The sequence below is a fragment of the Mobula hypostoma genome, chromosome 23 (assembly GCF_963921235.1).
Source record: "Mobula hypostoma chromosome 23, sMobHyp1.1, whole genome shotgun sequence".
Classification (NCBI taxonomy): domain Eukaryota; kingdom Metazoa; phylum Chordata; class Chondrichthyes; order Myliobatiformes; family Myliobatidae; genus Mobula; species Mobula hypostoma.
The window spans coordinates 60418021-60436727 of record NC_086119.1 but is presented as its reverse complement, the minus strand read 5'-3'; the positions used below and the strand labels follow the sequence as shown (position 1 = coordinate 60436727).

General features: G+C 43.2%; 1 protein-coding gene across 3 annotated transcripts in view; it reads left to right on the top strand.

The window, feature by feature from the left end:
- The window catches only part of pisd (phosphatidylserine decarboxylase), a 175025-nt gene that overhangs the window by 77425 nt on the left and 78893 nt on the right, over positions 1 to 18707 (top strand). Inside the window, exons 4-5 of one of the 3 annotated variants that reach the window (XM_063031827.1) lie at positions 431 to 612; positions 12813 to 17848. In XM_063031827.1, the coding sequence (XP_062887897.1) occupies positions 13783 to 15366 (1584 nt within the window). In that variant the 5' untranslated portion in view covers positions 431 to 612; positions 12813 to 13782 and the 3' untranslated portion in view covers positions 15367 to 17848. Of the gene's footprint in view, positions 1 to 427; positions 613 to 12812; positions 17849 to 18707 lie in introns of those variants that run through there. The other 2 variants (XM_063031832.1, XM_063031831.1) reach the window with 2 other exon arrangements.

Sequence of the window (18707 nt, the reverse complement as noted above, 5' to 3'; positions counted from 1 at the left end):
AGAGGCCTGCGTCGGGCATTTTCATGCTTTACAAGGCGCAGGTTGGGAGTCTGTGTGGGGCACCACTCCTTACACAGACACTAGAGCAATGTGTGGTTAAATGCCTTACTCAAGGACACAAATGCTGCCACAGCTAAGGCTCGAACTAGTGACCTTCAGATCACTAGACGAACGCCCTAACCACTTGGCCACGTGCCCAGCACAATAAACTATAATTATTTTACAGGTATAGTTTGTGGGATAGAAGGACAAAAGCAAAAGCATAGCTGTAGAATAGCAGGTAGGTAATTGGTAACTGGGTGTGATTTGTTATTTATTTATAAGTAGTGTAATTTGTTTCAGTATATTAGCACAAAGACTTATGTATCATGATAAAATATCTGTTAGTCTCACCAATATTCTGATTTGGTTTTGTTTTTGGTCTAAGCAGATCACCGGATTCTGCAAACAATCTCTTTTGGAGCCATTACTCGTGTCCGTCCTTTGCACCTTTTAGTAGCAACAGGCAGTGGGTATGTGGGCTACTGGCAGTACGACAAGTACAAACAGCGAGAACTGGAACGTCATGGATTAGAAGGGCTGAGACAACGGAGCATAGCTGCTGCGTGGCAGGTAGGTCATTGGTAACAGGGCATCATTAATGTTATCTATCAGCAATATTATTTGTTTTAATACTTTGGCACAAATTTAATCAGGTACGAATCATGAGGACACCATGAATCATGATTCTGCTGAGATGACTTTGATATAGTCCCATTGTGAAAATGCTTGCCTCTATGCACTACGTACCTGCAGTTATCTAATAAATTTTCTTTAAAATTTCTCAAGAGTTCTCCAACATCCTATGTGTTAATTCTAAAGCATTAAATCCTTATTTTAGAAAGGATATACTGATATTGGAGAGGGTTCAGAGAAGATTCACAAAAATGATTCCAGGGATGAAATGGTTATTGTATGAGGAATGTTTGGCAGCTGTTGGGCTGTATTCCCTGGAGTTCAGGAGAATGAAGGGGGATCTCATAGAAACATTCTGAATGTTAAAAGGCCTGAACAGTTTAGGTATGGCAAAGTTATTTTCCATGGTAGGGAATTCTAGGACAAGAGGGCACGACTTCAGGATTGAAGGATATCTCTGGATGCATTTAAGGCAGAGATAGATAGGCTCTTGATTAGCCAGGGCATCAAAGGGTATGGGGAAAAGGCAGGAGAGTGGGAATGACTGGAAGAATTGGATCAGCCCATGATTGAATGGTGGAGCAGACTCGATGGGCCGAGTGACCTTCTGCTCCTATATCTTATGGTCTAAAGCAGATTAGGTGAACTGGAAAGACTGAATTTATTTTCAAATGATTTTACCTTTTTCATCCATCCTATTAGTTTAGAAAATTGATTTAAAGCAAAGAAAATATTCTTGCAGATATTAAGAGCATGACTGGGCTTGTGCAAAGTCAGAGATCGTGGTCCTTTTGGCAGAGAATGAGTAACATAAACAGTTTGGTAAAGGTAGATTGGAGTAGATTTGTGGAAGTAAGTGTTTAATTAAATTTTATTTGATGAACATTAGAACCTATTTTGTATGAACCAAAGCCGTACAGGATATTGAAGAAAATAAACCAAAATGATGGAGAAACTCAGCAGGTCAGGCAGCATCTGTGGATGGAAGTGGACAGTCAATGCTTTGGGTCAAGACCTTTCAACCTGCTATTTTCTTGCTCCAGACTCCAGCAGCTGCAGGCTCTTTTATCTCTGCAATACAGGAGGTATTAGTAACATTTGGACAACAAGAGGTCAGAGACATTGACGAACAATGATATTGGGACGGAAAGTGAAGATGATATAAGCATTTGGGTTCATTCTGTAAGGACCTTAGAAGTGAGTTATGAAACCAGAGCAATAAGTTTGAGAGAATGAAGACATTGAAAGGTTTCAATGGAACAGTGAAGTTATTATAAGGATGGGCTTGTGGCTGTGTGGGTATTAGATTTCAGGAAGGCTTGTGCTTCAGTTAAAGAGTGAAGACAATTGAACATATCAGTGCATTACTAGGCTTTAATGGTAGTGAGGTTATTGATTCTTATCCTTAATTTCATGTTGTTCAGAAAGTCGCAATAAAGATGTATCTGCTTTTTGAAAAATACAATCCCTGTTAGTCCATGACCTGCAAACTTCTCATCCTGTGCAACACTCTAACTAAATAAAAACCTACAGCATCTTTTCCTGCAATGTTACTTTAAATGAGGGAGTAAAATCTGTTCATCTCCCACTTCGAGCTATGACAATGATTTTATCTCTATCATCTCTTTTTATTCAAATTCACTTCCCAGAGGTGAAGTTCATCTCTAATAACTTTTAATTTTTACCAGTATTAATGAACAAACATAAACTACAAGTGGAATGTTTTAAAATTACTTTTCATAATACTAGAAGGTGGGTACAAGTTGAGACTCTCGGATTTGACATTCTGAGATACATTCAACTATGATGTTCAACTATGATTGTACATGTTTTGTATCTATAGCACAGATCTCTTCTAATTAACTAATTTTTAGTAAGATCTAAAACTAACTGAGATCTGTTCTAAGCTAATTAAACTATAAATACAACTTTTGCACTTTTAGCCGACAGCACTTCTGACTTGGTTAACTTCGAGCTATGGACATTTCCCATAGAACGTCTATCCTTAAAACAGTTCTGCTCAGAAGATGATGATCAAGAGCAACTTCTATGGTCTGGCACCAGTCAGGTTCCAAAGGAGCTGGCCTGGAGAGTTTCAATCTGTAATAAAATATTAACCTTGGTTCAATGGTGACCTGTAAGAATGTGGTGATGGTTTAGTTGCTGAATGCTGGGATTATTTATTCTGTTCAAACTAGAATCAAAATTTTATTTTTCTGTCCTTTCTCCAATTGCTTCCTGAAATTGCCACACTTGGAACAGAAATCAATGAATTGTAAATCTTCTTTCAAGCCTTGGGATGCCAAAACTGCAGTTCTCTTAACTCTTCACAGACCTTCAGGCTTGGTAACCTTGATATTCCAGCAAATTGTTCCTTTTTCTGGATTGTTAGTAAGTTGGGCTTGGGAGCCTATATAGGCATCAAGTCAGAATTTGCTTGGGGAAACTTCTGTCAGATTCAGCTCCTGTCAGCACAGTTGTCATATACATCAGACAGATGGTGTTATTTTGCAGGAGTGAAATAAGCGGACGATTATTTTTTGAATGATGCTCTGAGTGATTTGAATTTGAACTAAGCTACCAGGATATACAACAAATATTCTGATAGCTGACAGAGAAAAACAATGAGCTGCAACTTTAAAATGTTCATGTAGTAGTGTGGAACCGAATGTCAACTGGAGACTATGAAAACGTGCATTTGAGCTGATAGACTGCATTACAGGTGTCCCCCGCTATTCGAACGTTCGCTTTACGAAACCTCACTGTTACGAAAGACCTATATTAGTACCCTGTTTTCGCTTTCAGAAGGTGTTTTCACTGTTACGAAAAAAAAGCAGCGCGCGAGAAAATCAGCACGCGATAAAAGGCAGAGCGCGCGGCCCGAGCAGCTGCTCTGCCCCAGATTCGAAACAGCATTGCTTTAACACGAGCCTGTGAGCAGCCGTTTGCAAGATGAGTTCTATGGTATCGGAAAAGCCTAAAAGAGCTCGTAAGGGTGTTACACTTAGCGTAAAACTAGATATAATTGATCATTTTGATCATGGTGAACGAAGTAAGGACAAAGTGAGTTTGGCTTGTGGAAGCTGACGAACATGATGTTGAAGAGGTTTTGGCATCCCATGACCAAGAACTGACAGATGAAGAGCTGATGAAATTGGAAGAAAAAAGGATAACAATCGAAACCGAATGAGTAATGATAAAGTACGACATTAATTTTGAAAAGGTACGTCGGTTTAGGGGATATTTGCAGGATGTCCTTATTAAAGAACTGTGTGAAAGAAAAATGCACGAGGCTCAGCAGTCAACCAAGTCACAGCAGACGACGAACCTCGACCTTCGACATCGAGGCGGGCAGTCATAGGAGAAGATGAGCTGATGACGAGATGACACCACAGTGTCCCACCACCCCAGGCCACAGACAGATACCGATTCACGGAGAATGCAAAGGTAGCCGGGAGGCACACAGAACATCTTTAAGAAAAAAGCCGAAATAAACATGCTAATTAATTAGGTGCGGCCGACACGTAATTGTCGGCCCAGATCAGAGATGACGCAATTGAAAATCGGCACTGATCTGGGCCGACAATTACATGCCGGGCAGCACCTGATTAATTAGTATGTTTGTTTCGGCTTTTATCTTAAAGATGTGCTGTGTCCCTCCCGGCTACCGCTGGACCCCTGCGTGCTTCAGCGGCAATGTATCGGTTGGCAGCCCGGAGGGTGGGGGCCACTGCACCACCCAACCTGCGACGACTCAGTCTAACACACCATCATCAGTGTGCTCTGCGCTGTCTTCCCAATTCCGGTAAGTGATACTACACTGTACATACATTATTTCTACTTTATATCTGCTGTGTATTTTTATGTGTTATTAGGTATGATTTGGCAGCTTCATAGCTTAAAGGTTACTGGAGAGCGCTTGCACCGTGTTTTTGCCAACAGCGCTTGTGTGAGATTTTCTGCCGACGGCGCTTGCGTGAGGTTTTCGCTACGGAAAACAGTGCATTAATGATTCTGGAAAAGTATTTCTACTTTATATAGGCTGTGTATTTATCATATCATTCCTGCTTTTACTATATGTTACTGTTATTTTAGGTTTTATGTGTTATTTGGCATGATTTGGTAGGTTATTTTTGGGTCTGCAAACGCTCACAAAATTTTCCCATATAAATAAATGTTAATTGCTTCTTCGCTTTACGACATTTCCGCTTACGAACCGTTTCATAGGATACTCTACCTTTGGATGGCGTGGGAAACCTGTATTAGAAAAAGTACGTGTATGTTGTCATATACTACCTTAAGATTAATTTTCTTGCAGGCATTTACAGGTAAATAAAGAAATACATTAGGATTTATGAAAAACGTTTACATAAAGAATTAGATTATTGGATTATGAGGACACTCAGTCCTCGTTTATTGTCATTTAGAAATGTATGCATTAAGAAATGATACAATGTTCCTCCAGAGTGATATCAAAGAAAAGGACAAACTAAGGACTAACACTGACAAGACCACATAATTATAACATATAGTTACAGCAGTGCAAAGCAATACCATAATTTGATAAAGCAAACCATGGGCATGGTAAAAAAAAAAGTCTCAAAGTTCCGATCGACTCCCGATAGTCCCGATAGCAGACGGCAAAAGGGAGAAACTCTCCCTGCCATAAACCTCCAGGCACCGACAACTGCTAATGCATTGGAAGCACCCGACCACAGCCGACTCTTGAGTCTGTCCGAAAACTTCGAGCCTCTGACCAGCCCTTCTGAAACAGCCTCCCGAGAACCATCCTCTGCCGAGCACTTCGACCTCGCCCCAGCCGCCGAGCAACAAGCAAAGCCGGGGACTCAGGGCCTTCTTCTCCGGAGATTCTGGGTTACACAGTAGCAGCGGCAGCGAAGAAAGCATTTAAGAAGTTTCTCCAGATGTTCCTCCGTGCTCCAACGTCTGTCTCCATCAAATCAGGATTGTGCACGGTCCCCTACTTGACAGATTACAGATATCATTCACCGGAATGGCCGCTGTGCGCTGCGACGCACCGCCATCTTCTCCTCTTCACCAATGACCAATAGTCAGCGTGCAAAAAAAGCAAATTGTACAAATAAGAAAAAAATAAAACTGAGGAAATGAGTTCAAGAGTCTTTGAAAGTGAGTCTGTAGGTTAGTGGGATCGGTTCAGAGTGCATGTCTAAGGATAAATTAGCTCATTATTACTCTTATATAAACCCTGTAGGTTAGTGGTCACCAAACTTTTTAAGCCCAAGATCACCTACCTTGACCTTAGTGAAAGGCAAGATCGTTCAGAGAAAACACAGCTCAGATTGTACTTCCAGTTTGAGGCCTTTTATTTGGGCGAATTGTATTTGAATTACAAAAAATATTTTTGTCAAACTTTCAAATTAATTCAAACAAGAAAACACTGTAACTAGCATATCAAACAGGCCATGGCTGTCTTTCTTTAAGAATATTACAATACTTAACACCTTTAATTCTAAGTTTCATTATTTAATTCTATTTCAACACGAAAAATAAATGAATAAAAATTGACTGTTGCACTCAGTGTGATGACTGGGGCTGAATACTTTCTGCTAGTTTCCTGAAATTTGGCTCATAACTACAGACAGCCAGTCTGAGACAGTCTGTGAGGTGCAGGGTTGCCAACTGTCCCGTATTCCCCCCGCTAAGGTAGGACATTCCTATGAAACCTTTCCTGCCGAAATGCTTTACGCCAAAGAAGCAATTATCCATTAATTTATATGGAAAAAAATTTTGAGCGTTCACAGACCCAAAATAAATCTACCAAATCATACCAAATAACACATAAAACCTAAAATAACAGTAACATATAGTAAAAGCAGGAATGATATGTTAAATACACAGCCTATATAAAGTAGAAATAATGAAAATTGAGCCAAAACCGATTCGTGCGGTAAAAAATCGGCACATCACGCATGCGCGCACAGGTGCCCGTGCAAGGCTTCATCGTCATGGTAGTCTTTCTCTGGGTAAACACAAATGTCCCAGGATTTGACTGCTACTTTTGTCCGTTATTTGGGAGTGAGAAAGTTGGCAACCCTAGAGAGGTGTCTGTCAGTAAGTCAGGTCCTGTACTTAGATTTAATAATTTTCATCAGTGAAAATACAATTTCACATAGATGTTGACCCGAAGTAGGCACTGACTTTTAGTGCTATAAAACTAACGCACAGACCGCGCATTGCTCAGCCCCATCAGTAGTAATTGCCACCAGTTTATGAAGGGGATGTCATTTTCATGGACATAATTTTTAAACTCCTTGTAAATATCCTCACCTCTCGTTCTTTCCTTTAATTGCAAAAGAGTGAGGAAGTCCTCCTTTGTTGTAAAATCCTGGAAAGCCATTCTGACAAATACAACAAGCTGAGCTGTTTGCATTACATCCAGGAATTCATCAAACTGTAGTGAAAAAATATTCACAGAGTGATCCACGTCCTCTGAAGGTGACTCTACCCTCCTTGTCACTGTTGCAGGGCCAAGCAGTATATTATGTATTGCGGCTGTGATGCCGTTTTTGTTTTTAAAGTCGTTAAAAACAGTCTCTGCGGTAATGGTCATTGCTTCCTTGAATAAATCGCCATCTGTAAAAGGCTTCTTGTGTTTAGCCAAAATGTGACTTACACGAACTGATGCTTCAATAACAGCCTTATTTTGAGCAGCATGTTTTGTGAAAAACGATTGCTGGGCCTTCAACCCCGATTTCAGCTCCTCAACTTTCCTGGCATGAATTGCGCTCTTTGGGGGGTAGGTGTCTTTAAATTCCTGGTGGTTGGTGTTGTGGTGCCGCTCCAGATTCCCTCTTTTATTCAATGCTTGTGTTTGGTGGCACAACATACATACACACTTGTCTTTCACCAAGGTACATAGAAATTCCTCTTCCCATTCTGGATGGAATTTGTATGTTTTTGCCTTCTTTCGTGGAACCTCCGCCATGCTATCAGGATATCACAAGCGATTGCCGATTGCGTCGCCTCTGATCTGAGCCGAAACTCACCTAATTAATTAGCTTGTTTATTTCGGCTTTTTTTCTTAAAGATGTGCTGTGTACATCCCAACTACCGCTGCGCCCCGGCATGCTTCGCGGCCCGGAGGTTGGGGACACTGCCGTATATTGATGTTTGCGACAGTCAGTACTGTTACCTAATCTGATTTGTCACTTCGATGCAGCACAGGCTACGCTGAAACTGTGGTGCATGGCGAGGGTGCTACAGACATGCGCACTGGGCAGAAAGAACGGAACTAAACCCCCGCAACCCGGAAACAATCTCTCTTTACAAACAGCTTTTTAGTGAAAATATTGCTGTATTACCATTATCCTAATTAGTATTACTTACTTTTATAATGCTCACATTACAACAGTATTTGTGTATTTATTTTTGATTTTTCTTCGGGATCGACTGGGAAAGTCTCAAAGATCGACCAGTCGATCGCGATCAACGGGTTGGCAACCCCTACTGCAGGTTGTGGGATCGGTTCAGAGTGCATGAAGTTATCCACTCTAGTTCAGGAAGGAGCCTGATGGTTGTGGGGTAATAATTGTTCCTGAATCTGGTGGTGTGGGACCCAAGGCTGTTGTACCTCCTGTACACTCCTGGTACTAGTGAAAAGAGAGCATGGCTTGGATGGTGGGAGTCCTCAATGATGAGTGCTGCTTTCTTGTGGCAGCATTCCATGTAAATGTACTCAGTTGCCTGTGATATACCGGGCTGTATCTACCATTTTCTATACAGTCAACATCGAAATCGATGGACAGGTGAAGAAGAAGAACATTTTCTATTCACTTTTCCATTCCTCAGCATTGGTGTTTCCATGAACACGAGAAAGTCTGCAGATGCTGGAAACCCCAAGCAACACACAAAATATGCTAGAGGAATGTGGCAGCATCCATTGGAATGAATAAATAGTTGATATTACAGGACAAGACCCTTCAGTGTTTCCATACTGGTCAATATGAACATGTAAAGTTGCAAGCCTTTGTGTGGTGAATTAACTTCCCAACACAAATCAATATGGCACTGCAAAATGATTGTCATTTTTCCTGCAGTAACTGTAAACCTCTTCAGTCCCTCTATTTGTCAGTCTATTGATCTCTGTCTTATATATACCCACTAATGAAAACATTTTGTGCTGTACTGTGGGTCACTATTATTGGTGCCTGTAGAGACCAGGGAGGGACGTACGTACATCTGGTGGGCAGCGGGGATGTGGCGGGGCAGCGTGTCGATTGTAAGGTGGTGCACTCCTATTGATGTTTGAATTCGTCCTCCATATTCTCCTAATGTGTAGTCTCCAGTATATTCTGTGCAATCCCAAGTGTTGGTTCTCCATCTTGACCAAGGGCCAAGCATTCTCAGAATATACTCTTTCCAGTGATGTTTTGATAAGGTCCACAAAGCTTTTCCTAAATCCAGCTTGGATTGAGTGTCTGTTTTACGAGTCTGCATGGAGAACATGCGGTACTGGAGGTCAAAATTCAGCCTAGGGTATTGGAACTGAAAAATCTAGAATACAGGTATAATGGAGTATGAAGGTGGTGTTCCTGACTATAAATATAAGGTTAATTAGAGCTGGAAGAGCTTGGCAGGTCAGCCATTGTCTGTGGAAACATCAACGGGGTTAACATTAAAAGTTGAAGGCACTTCATCAGAAATTAAAAGGTAAGAAATCAATTAGTAAGTAATAGAGAGGATGGAGAGAGATGGATAGAGCAAAAGATGAGGCGAAGCATCCTGTGTTGATGCTTTGTTTACCTTACTGGCAGACCACAGTACGTGTGCTTGCAACACTGTGTGTTCAACAGAGTGATCAGCAGCACTGGGGCTCCACAGGGAACTGTCTTGTCTCCCTTTCTCTTCACCATTTACACCTCGGACTTCAACTACTGCACAGAGTCTTGTCATCTTCAGAAGTTTTCTGATGACTGTGCCATAGTTGGATGCATCAGCAAGGGAGATGAGGTTGAGTACAGGGCTACAGTAGGAAACTTTGTCACATGGTGTGAGCAGAATTATCTGCAGCTTAATGTGAAAAAGACTAAGGAGCTGGTGGTAGACCTGAGGAGAGCTAAGGCACCGGTCACCCCTGTTTCCATCCAGGGGGTCAGTGTGGACATGGTGGAGGATTACAAATACCTGGGGATACGAATTCACAATAAACAGGACTGGTCAAAGGACTCTGAGGTTGTCTACAAGAAGGGTCAAAGCCGTCTCTATTTCCTGAGGAGATTGAGGTCCATTGACATCTGCTGGATGATGCTGAGGATGTTCTACAAGTCTGTGGTGGCCAGTGCTATTATGTTTGCTGTTGTATGCTGGGGCAGCAGGCTGAGGGTAGTAGACACCAATAGAATCAACAAACTCATTCGTAAGGCCAGTGACGTTGTGGGGATGGAACTGGACTTTCTGACAGTGGTGTCTGAAAAGAGGATGCTGTTCAAGTTGCAAGCCATCTTGGACAATGTCTCCCATCCACTACATAATGGACTAGTTGGGCACAGGAGTACATTCAGCCAGAGACTCATTCCACCGAGATGCAACACAGAGCGTCATAGGAAGTCATTCCTGCCTGTGGCCATCAAACTTTACAACTCCTCCCTTGGAGGGTCAGACACCCTGAGCCAATAGGCTGGTCCTGGACTTATTTCCTGGCATAATTTACATATTACTAATTATTTATGGTTTTATTACTATTTAATTATTTAATAGTGCAACTGTAACGAAAACCAATTTCCCTTGGGATCAGTAAAGTATGACTATGACTACTGTGTCTATGACTAAAACCACTTGGTTGATAGATGAAGGGAAATCAGAGAGAGACATAATAGAAAGAAATATGTTCTTCCCCAAGTTCTGATGAAGTCCCTTGATCTGAGTAGTTAGTAGTGAACCTTTGTCTTGCGAATGATGAGTATAAGACCCATCCTCTGGTACGCTTTGTTGAATGAGTCAGTGAAGCTTTGGGGCTCGGCCTCTGGGAGCATAAGGACATAAGCATTTCCTACATGGGGTGATGTGAGGTTGGTTCTTGGATGGTAGTCATCATAGATTGAATAGTTTCCTTTTTCTTCTGAAGTTATCTCCTTTGTTTAAAAAAACACAAATAGGTCATTAATGACAGAGGAACATACAAAATGCTGAGGGAATTCAGTAGGTCAGGCTGCATTTATGGAGAAAATGAACGGTTGACTTTTTGGGCTGACACACTTCACAATTGGAAAGAAAGGGGGCAGAAGCCAGAATAAAAAGGCAGGGAGAAGAGTACAAGCTAGAAGTTAATGGGTGAGTTCAGGTGGAGGGGCTGGGTGGGGGTGGGGGGATGAAAGAGGATAATGTAACTAGCTGGGAGGCAATATATGGAAGAGACAAAGGATTGAAGAAGAAAAAATCTTATAGGAGAGGACAGTGGAATTTGAATAAAGGAAAGGAGAACCAGAGGGAGATGATGGATGGTCATGAGGGTGGAAGAGAAGGGATGTGGGGTACGTTAATGAGGGAAAACAAAGAGGGTGGCAGGAAGGAAAACAAGTGATGATTGCCAGAAGTTAGAGAAATTGATGTTGATGTTCTGGTAGGAGTCCATCAAGGCGGAATATGTTCCTCCAACCTGTGTCTGGTCTCATTGTGGCAGTAGAGAATGCCATGGACATACTGAGCCTAAATGCCACAACCAGGCTTTGTTATAATTACTGATACACAAATATAATTTTGGAGTTAATGGGGATGAATGTATCTGGATATGTTATTTGGCAAAGGTAGGAAAATGGAAAAGGAGATGGGAGGGTATTAATAATAATGGATGGGATTGAGGCAATCAATAGAAATTACCTTACTAAGAAAATCAGAATGTAGAATTATTGGCAGTAGGGCTAACAAATAACCAAGAACTAAATGCTTAATTATTCAGAAAATAAGTGATATATTAGCCTTTATTCCAGGAGTAGGTAGGAGTTAAGAATCCTTGTATAATTAAATAGTACTTTGATATGACCACAGCAAGAGTAATTGGTACATCTGAAGCAACACACACACAAAATGCTGGTGGAACTCAGCGGGTCACGCAGCATCTATGGAAATGAATAGACAGTCAACGTTTTGGGCTGAGATTCTTCTTCAGGAATGAGAGGAAGGGGGAAGATCCCAAAGTAAAAAGGTAGTGGAGGGAAAGGAGGCTAGCTGGAAGGTGATAGCTGAAGCCAGATAGGTGGGGAAGGTCACGGGATGGAGAAGGAGGAATCTGATAGGAGAGGAGAGTAGACCATAGGAGAAAGAGAAGGCAGAGGGGACCCAGGGGGGAAGTAATGGGCAGGTGAGAAGAAGTAAAAGGTCAGACTGGGAATAGAGGAAGGGTGGGGTGGGGGGGGCGAATTTGTTTACTGGAAGGAGAAATCGATATTCATGCCATCAGGTTGGAGGGTACCCAGATGGAATATAAGGTGTTGCTTCTCCTCCCTGAGGGTGGCCTCTTCTTGGCACAAGAGGAGACCATGAACCGAAACGCCAGAATGGAAATATGAATTGGATTTACAATTGGTGTATCTGATAAGTGTGCAGAGTTGTGTAAACTGGCTATTTCTTCTGGAGTATAGAAAAAGTGAGATTTGAAGTAATTTCCTGTAGCATTTGTCAGTGTATTATGTGGTATTGTTCTAATCTTGGGTCAAGAGTTCCAACAATTCCAACTAAGATAAACCAAAACATATTCAGAGAGCTGTGAATCTTTGGAGGTCTTTATACCAGGATGCTTTCAGCACTGATATTATGTTTGTGTGATTAATAATCTTGGATATAAATTAAGCAATATTTATAGAGATGGAATGAGGATCTTGCATCAAACAACTAATCTGAGAAGTTTATAGAGTTTCTTCATCACTAAAGTTACAACCATTTGGGCAGCTATTTCTACTATTTTCTTGCTTTCCTAGCCAGACTTCATTCCTTTTTATCCACTATAAGCCCCAACCTTGAACTTGTATCTTTCTCTAGTTTGCTTTCCACTTCTCCTATGTTCACTTCCAGAAGATCTTTTCATTAAGACCTATCTCCTGCTCTCTTGATTCTATACCCATGAAATTGCCACCAGTAAAGCTTCCTTGCTTGCCTTCCAGGTTAGCTTGTTCCCAGTGTCTTCAACAGGATACCTTTTGTGACAAAAGAACCAGTTATCAGAAGGTTGATGCCGATAAGAGGACAATGGGGGAACATGCAAGGTGCTAATAAAAGAGAGACGAGAGAGATTACCGAAAGGAGACATGGTTCCAAGTATTGTCAGAGACCGGTGGCTTTGAACCCTGAACTGTTTGAAGTTTGATGGACAGGCAATACCCCAGCAGGGGGATAAAAAGGGACAGGTTCGCTAAGGCAACAGACACACGACACCACAAGGTAATGAGACCCTGGAAGCGGTGTGCCTCCCCACAAGTTGGTGGGAGTTTTGGAGGTCTGGTCGCGGGACCAGCCATAGACGCACAGGATAGAAAGGTACGGGTCGGCGGGAACCTGGTGTGTGTGTCCGCCCTTGCCTGGGTGCCGGGTTCACCGCAGAAGAACGATCGTATCTGGAATGGAGGGGTCACAGTCTGTGACCTCAGAAGACATTACAAAGGGCTCGCCCGAAAGCTAACTGCGAGGAATATCGAAGGTCTGTTTGAAAACTGATTTGCATATTTATTCGTTCTCTCTCTCTCTCTCCCCAACGACACGACGGCGATTACTGCGAATTGAATTAAACTGAACTCTGTGTCACTTGATGACTGATCATTTTACCCCTAGACTGTGATAGAGCTTGATTGATCCGATTATCCTAGTTCTGTGTACATGTGTGTTTATTCATTGCTGAACTGTTGCATTTATATCCTTTTGATTAGAGTACTGTGTTGCTTCTTTCTTTAATAAAACTTTCTTAGTTCCAGTAATCCAGACTCCAACTAAGTGGTCCATTTCTGCTGGTTTAGCAACCCAGTTACGGGGTACATAACATAAGTGGGGTTCTCGTCCGCGATTTTGAACACTAAATTTGGGACTGGGTAAATTGATGGGGTTAAAATTTCCGAAAGAAAGAAAAGGCAAACAACAGAAATGGATGTTGAGGAATTTCTAAAGGTGCTGACCTCGGAGGCATTAGAGGATGCCAGGAAAGCGGAATTGGCAGCTGTGGCCAAACGGTTGAACCTTGTTAAGGGGAAGTCGACAATGAGGAGAGAGGAGATACACAGAGCTATCGTAGAGCACTATGTATCTAAAGGTGTGTTTCCCCAAGGGGAGCTGGAGGTGATATCTATTGGAAAACCTGGTGGAGACGCAGTACAGGTGCAGCTTGAAAAATTGAGACTCGAGCATGAGTTCCGGGTACGGCAGCTGGAACACGAAGAGAAACAGAGGGAAAAGGAATTCGAACTGGAGAGGTTAAAGATAAGGGCAGAGCAGGGGGCCATGCCGAACCAAGATGGAGGGTTCAGGGCGACCCAGGAGGTTAGGCTGGTTCCCCCATTTGAAGATACCGATGTGGATCGGTACTTTCTCCATTTCGAAAAAGTTGCTGCAAGTCAGGACTGGCCGAGGGATAAGTGGGCTATTTTGCTTCAGAGTGTACTTAAAGGAAAAGCCCAACAAGCTTACTCGGCTTTGTCCGCGGAAGATACCCAGAGGTATGAGGTGGTGAAAGAGGCCATCCTCAGGATTTATGAATTGGTCCCGGAGGCATACCGGCAGAGGTTCCGGAATGCGAGGAAGCAGTGGGACCACACGCATTTAAAGTTTGCCCGTGAGATGCAGACATATTGTGAGCGTTGGTGCGCCTCGAAGGGGGTAAATGGGGATTATGACAGACTGCTACAGTTGATCCTGATTGAGCAGTTTAAAGGTTGTGTCCCTGATGGTATGAGACCCTACCTAGATGAGAGAGAGGCAGAAACTTTAGCCGCAACTGCTAAGTTAGCGGATGAGTACACGTTGACACATAAAACGAAGTTTGCCCCGAGTAAAGGCTACCAGAAGGGTAGTCGGGACGGCGGGGAGAGTCCACCAGAAAAGTCAGAAAGTAAGCCGGGGACTAGTGAGAAGGATAAGGTAGACTGGGAGCAGTCTGGTAGGAAGTCTCCTGGGGTCGTATGTTATAATTGTGGGAAAGCCGGTCACTTTGCGTCCAGGTTCTTTGCCCCAAAGAAGGAGACGGGAAAAGGAAAAACGGCGGTTCCGACTGGCTGTATTGAGTTGGTAAACAAACCGCTGGGGAAGGAGAGGTCTGATAAAGTTCGGGAAGGGCGCGAGAGGTTTATCTCGACCGGATTGGTGTCGGTGAAGGAGGGGTTAAACCCAGTTCCAGTGCGGATCTGGAGAGACACGGGAGCGTGTCAGTCATTGATATTAAAGAGTGTGTTAGACTTTAGTTCAGAGACCCAGACTGGGAAAGTCAGGGTGATAAAAGGCATTGGGAAAGGGACTGAGGCAGTGCCCTTGCACCAGATACACCTAAAAAGCGACTTGGTCTCTGGACCGGTCATGATCGGGGTGAGGCCTGAGCTACCGATGAAAGACGTGGAAGTCTTACTCGGTAATGAACTCACCGGTGGAAATGTGTTCTCAGCAGTAAAACTGACAGGCCAGCCTGCCAGCATTGAGGCCCGCCGATGGACTCACAGGTTCATCCCGGTTGCGCAGTGACTTGGCGTATGTCCAGGAAGGCTGCCGAAGTAAATTTAGCTGAGACGTTTCTACCAGCCTTGTACGGGGGGAGGTAGAAAGTGAAAAGAAGGAGCGTAGTGAAACAGGAGAAAGTGAGGGAGTTGAGGCAGACTTAGCATTAGCAAGGAAGGACTTTGTACAGACACAGGAGCAAGACGAGGAGCTGCGGGTTTCGGCGGAGACAGCTCTCTCTGAAGCAGAATTAAAAAGGGAGCCAGTAGGCTATTGTGTGGAGGAGGGAGTGCTAAGGAAGAAAGGGAGACCAAGTACCGTGCCCGCAGATGAGGAATGGGGGGTGGTGCCAAAAATTTATGGGGATGAGATTCATAACCTGGCCCACAGGATACCCCTCGGTGGACATTTTGGGGGGAGGAAGACAGTCGGCGGAATCATAAAAGAGTTTTACTGGTTGCACAGGAGGAAGGATGTTATTGACTATTGCAGATGTGAGTTAACACAGTTGGAGGATATTAACATGTTAAAAGCTCACCACGATCAGAAAACAGATCTGGCTGGTGATATCATGAAAATTAATGAGGCTAGGGTGCCACCTGATAAGGGGAAAACCCATTTTGAAAAGATAAGTGTGGTGCTGACCAGATGGGAGAACTCTATTGTGTTGACCGACTTTCCTGTTGAGTTCTCTCCCTTAATCCCAGAACAAAGTGAACCGCTAGGAGAACTAATTAAATGACACGCCCACATAGGTCCAGATGTCCCGAGGCGATGCAAAGAGCTGGGACATGGAGCTGTTGCCACATCAGGTCAGTCTAGTGAGCAACACCCCTATAGAATGATTAATTCAGTGACAAACAGGCTAAGGAGCACAGAAGTGTATATTGGCGATATAGTGGTCTGGAGTGACACGTCACGGCGGTAGAGGAGCTGTTTAAATGGCTGTCTGAAGCCAGCCTGACAGTGATCCTAGCAAAAAGTGAGTTCGGCCGCGCGAAGGTCACTTATCTGGGATTTGTGGTAGGACAGGGGCAGCTGGCTCCAATGCAAGCTAAGGTGCGGGCTATCTCTGAAGTCCCCACCCCGACAGACAAGAGAGCCCGGAGAAGGTTCTTGGAGATGGTGGGGTACTATCAGAAGTTTTGTCGGAAAAAAAACAACTTTGCGGATAGTACCCACCCTCTTACTAAGCCCTTGCCAAAGAATGCTAAGTTGGTATGGGACGACCCTTGTTATCTGTGTCCGGGACAAAAACCATTGAGAAGTTGCACTGATCACAATTCATTAGTGTTTTCGGCCACTATGAAGTTTGCTAAGTTGGAGCCTGGTTTTAGAGGAATATTAAAATAAGAAAATGTGATTGCTGACTGTCTGTCAGGTGTTGACAACTTAAAAGTCTCTGTATTAGCCAAATAGCTGATGAACATGTATATTTGTGTGTATCTAATAATGTATTCCTGCCTATTATTTTTACCCCGGTAAAAATCCTTTGAAGGGTAGGAATGTGACAAAAGAACCAGTTATCAGAAGATTGATGCCGATAGGAGGACCATGGGGGAACATGCAAGGTGCTAATAAGAGAGAGACGAGAGAGATTACCGAAAGGAGACACGGTTCCGAGTATTGTCAGAGACCGGTGGCTTTGAACCCTGAACTGTTTGAAGTTTGATGGACAGGCAATACCCCAGCAGGGGGATAAAAAGGGACAGGTTCGCTAAGGCAACAGACACACGACTCCACGAGGTAACGAGACCCTGGAAGCGGTGTGCTCCCCAACAAGTTGGTGGGAGTTTTGGAGGTCTGGTCGCGGGACCAGCCATAGATGCACAGGGTAGAAAGGTACGGGTCGGTGGGAACCTGGTGGGTGTGTCCGCCCTTGCCTGGGTGCCGGGTTCACCGCAGAAGAACGGTCGTATCTGGAATGGAGGGGTCACAGTCGGTGACCTCAGAAGACATTACAAAGGGCTCGCCCGAAAGCTAACTGCGAGGAATATCGAAGGTCTGTTTGAAAACTGATTTGCATATTCATTCGTTCGTTCTCTCTCTCTCTCTCTCTCTCTCTTCCCCCCCCCCCCCAACAACACGACGGCGATTACTGCGAATTGAATTAAACTGAACTCTGTGTCACTCGATGACTGATCATTTTACCCCTGGACTGCGATAGAGCTTGATTGATCCGATTATCCTAGTTCTGTGTACATATGTGTTTATTCATTGCTAAACTGTTGCATTTATATCCTTTTGATTAGAGTACTGTGTTGCTTATTTCTTTAATAAAACTTTCTTAGTTCCAATAATCCAGACTCCAACTAAGTGGTCCATTTCTGCTGGTTTGGCAACCCAGTTACGGGGTACGTAACACTTTTTAAATTGTCTGTCACACCATGTTGCTCTGATGCCTATCCATTCTTAGCCTGAATACACCAGCTGTGGCTTCTCTTGCCCGTTCCCCCTCTGCTAATTTTGTAGCCTGAGACTATCCTCTTAACTGTCAACAACTCCACCAATCTTGGTATCATCTGCAAATTTACTGTGCTACCTACATTCGCATCCATCCAGATCATCCACGCATAATACAACTGATCCCTGTGGAACACTTCTTGTCACAAGCAACACACAAAGTGCTGGAGGAACTCAGCAGGCTATTACTAGTCACAAGCGTCCAATCTCAACAGCCCTCTACCATGTGTCTCTTATTAACAAGCTAACGTTGGATCCAATTTGCCAATGCATTGGATTCCAAGGATGCTATCCTTTTGCACAAGTCACTTTGTCAAAGGTCTTACTGAAATCTATGTAAACCACATCTACTTGGCTGCCCATGTCTGTGCACTTTGTTACCTCCTCAAAAAATTCAATCAGATTGGTCAAACAAGATCTGCTCTTGATAAAACCATGCTGGCTATCTCAGATTAGTCTCTGCCTTTCCATTCAATCATTAATCTTGTCCCTTAGAATTTTTTCCCGAAAAGCTTTGTTAAGAACCTTTTTTTAATCTTGCCTTTCTAATTTCCTTTTTAACTGTCTTCCTGTACTTCCTTATACTCTTTGTAGGCCTACCCCAACGTAATTTTTCCATACCTGCCTATTTTCTCTTTATCCAATCTTCGATATTCCTAGACATCCAGGGTTCTCTGTACCTATTACTTTTGGCTTTTACCCACCAAGAAACATGGTAACCCTGAACTATTGTTATTTCTCGTTTGAATGTTTCCCACTATGTAGATGTATCTGAAAATAGATGCTCCCAATCTACCTTTGCCAGGTCCTGTCTTATTTTAATGGCGTTAGTCTCTTCCCCTTATTTAAGACCTTCATTCCTGGTCTATCCTTTTTTTCTCATAATCATTTTGACATATATGACG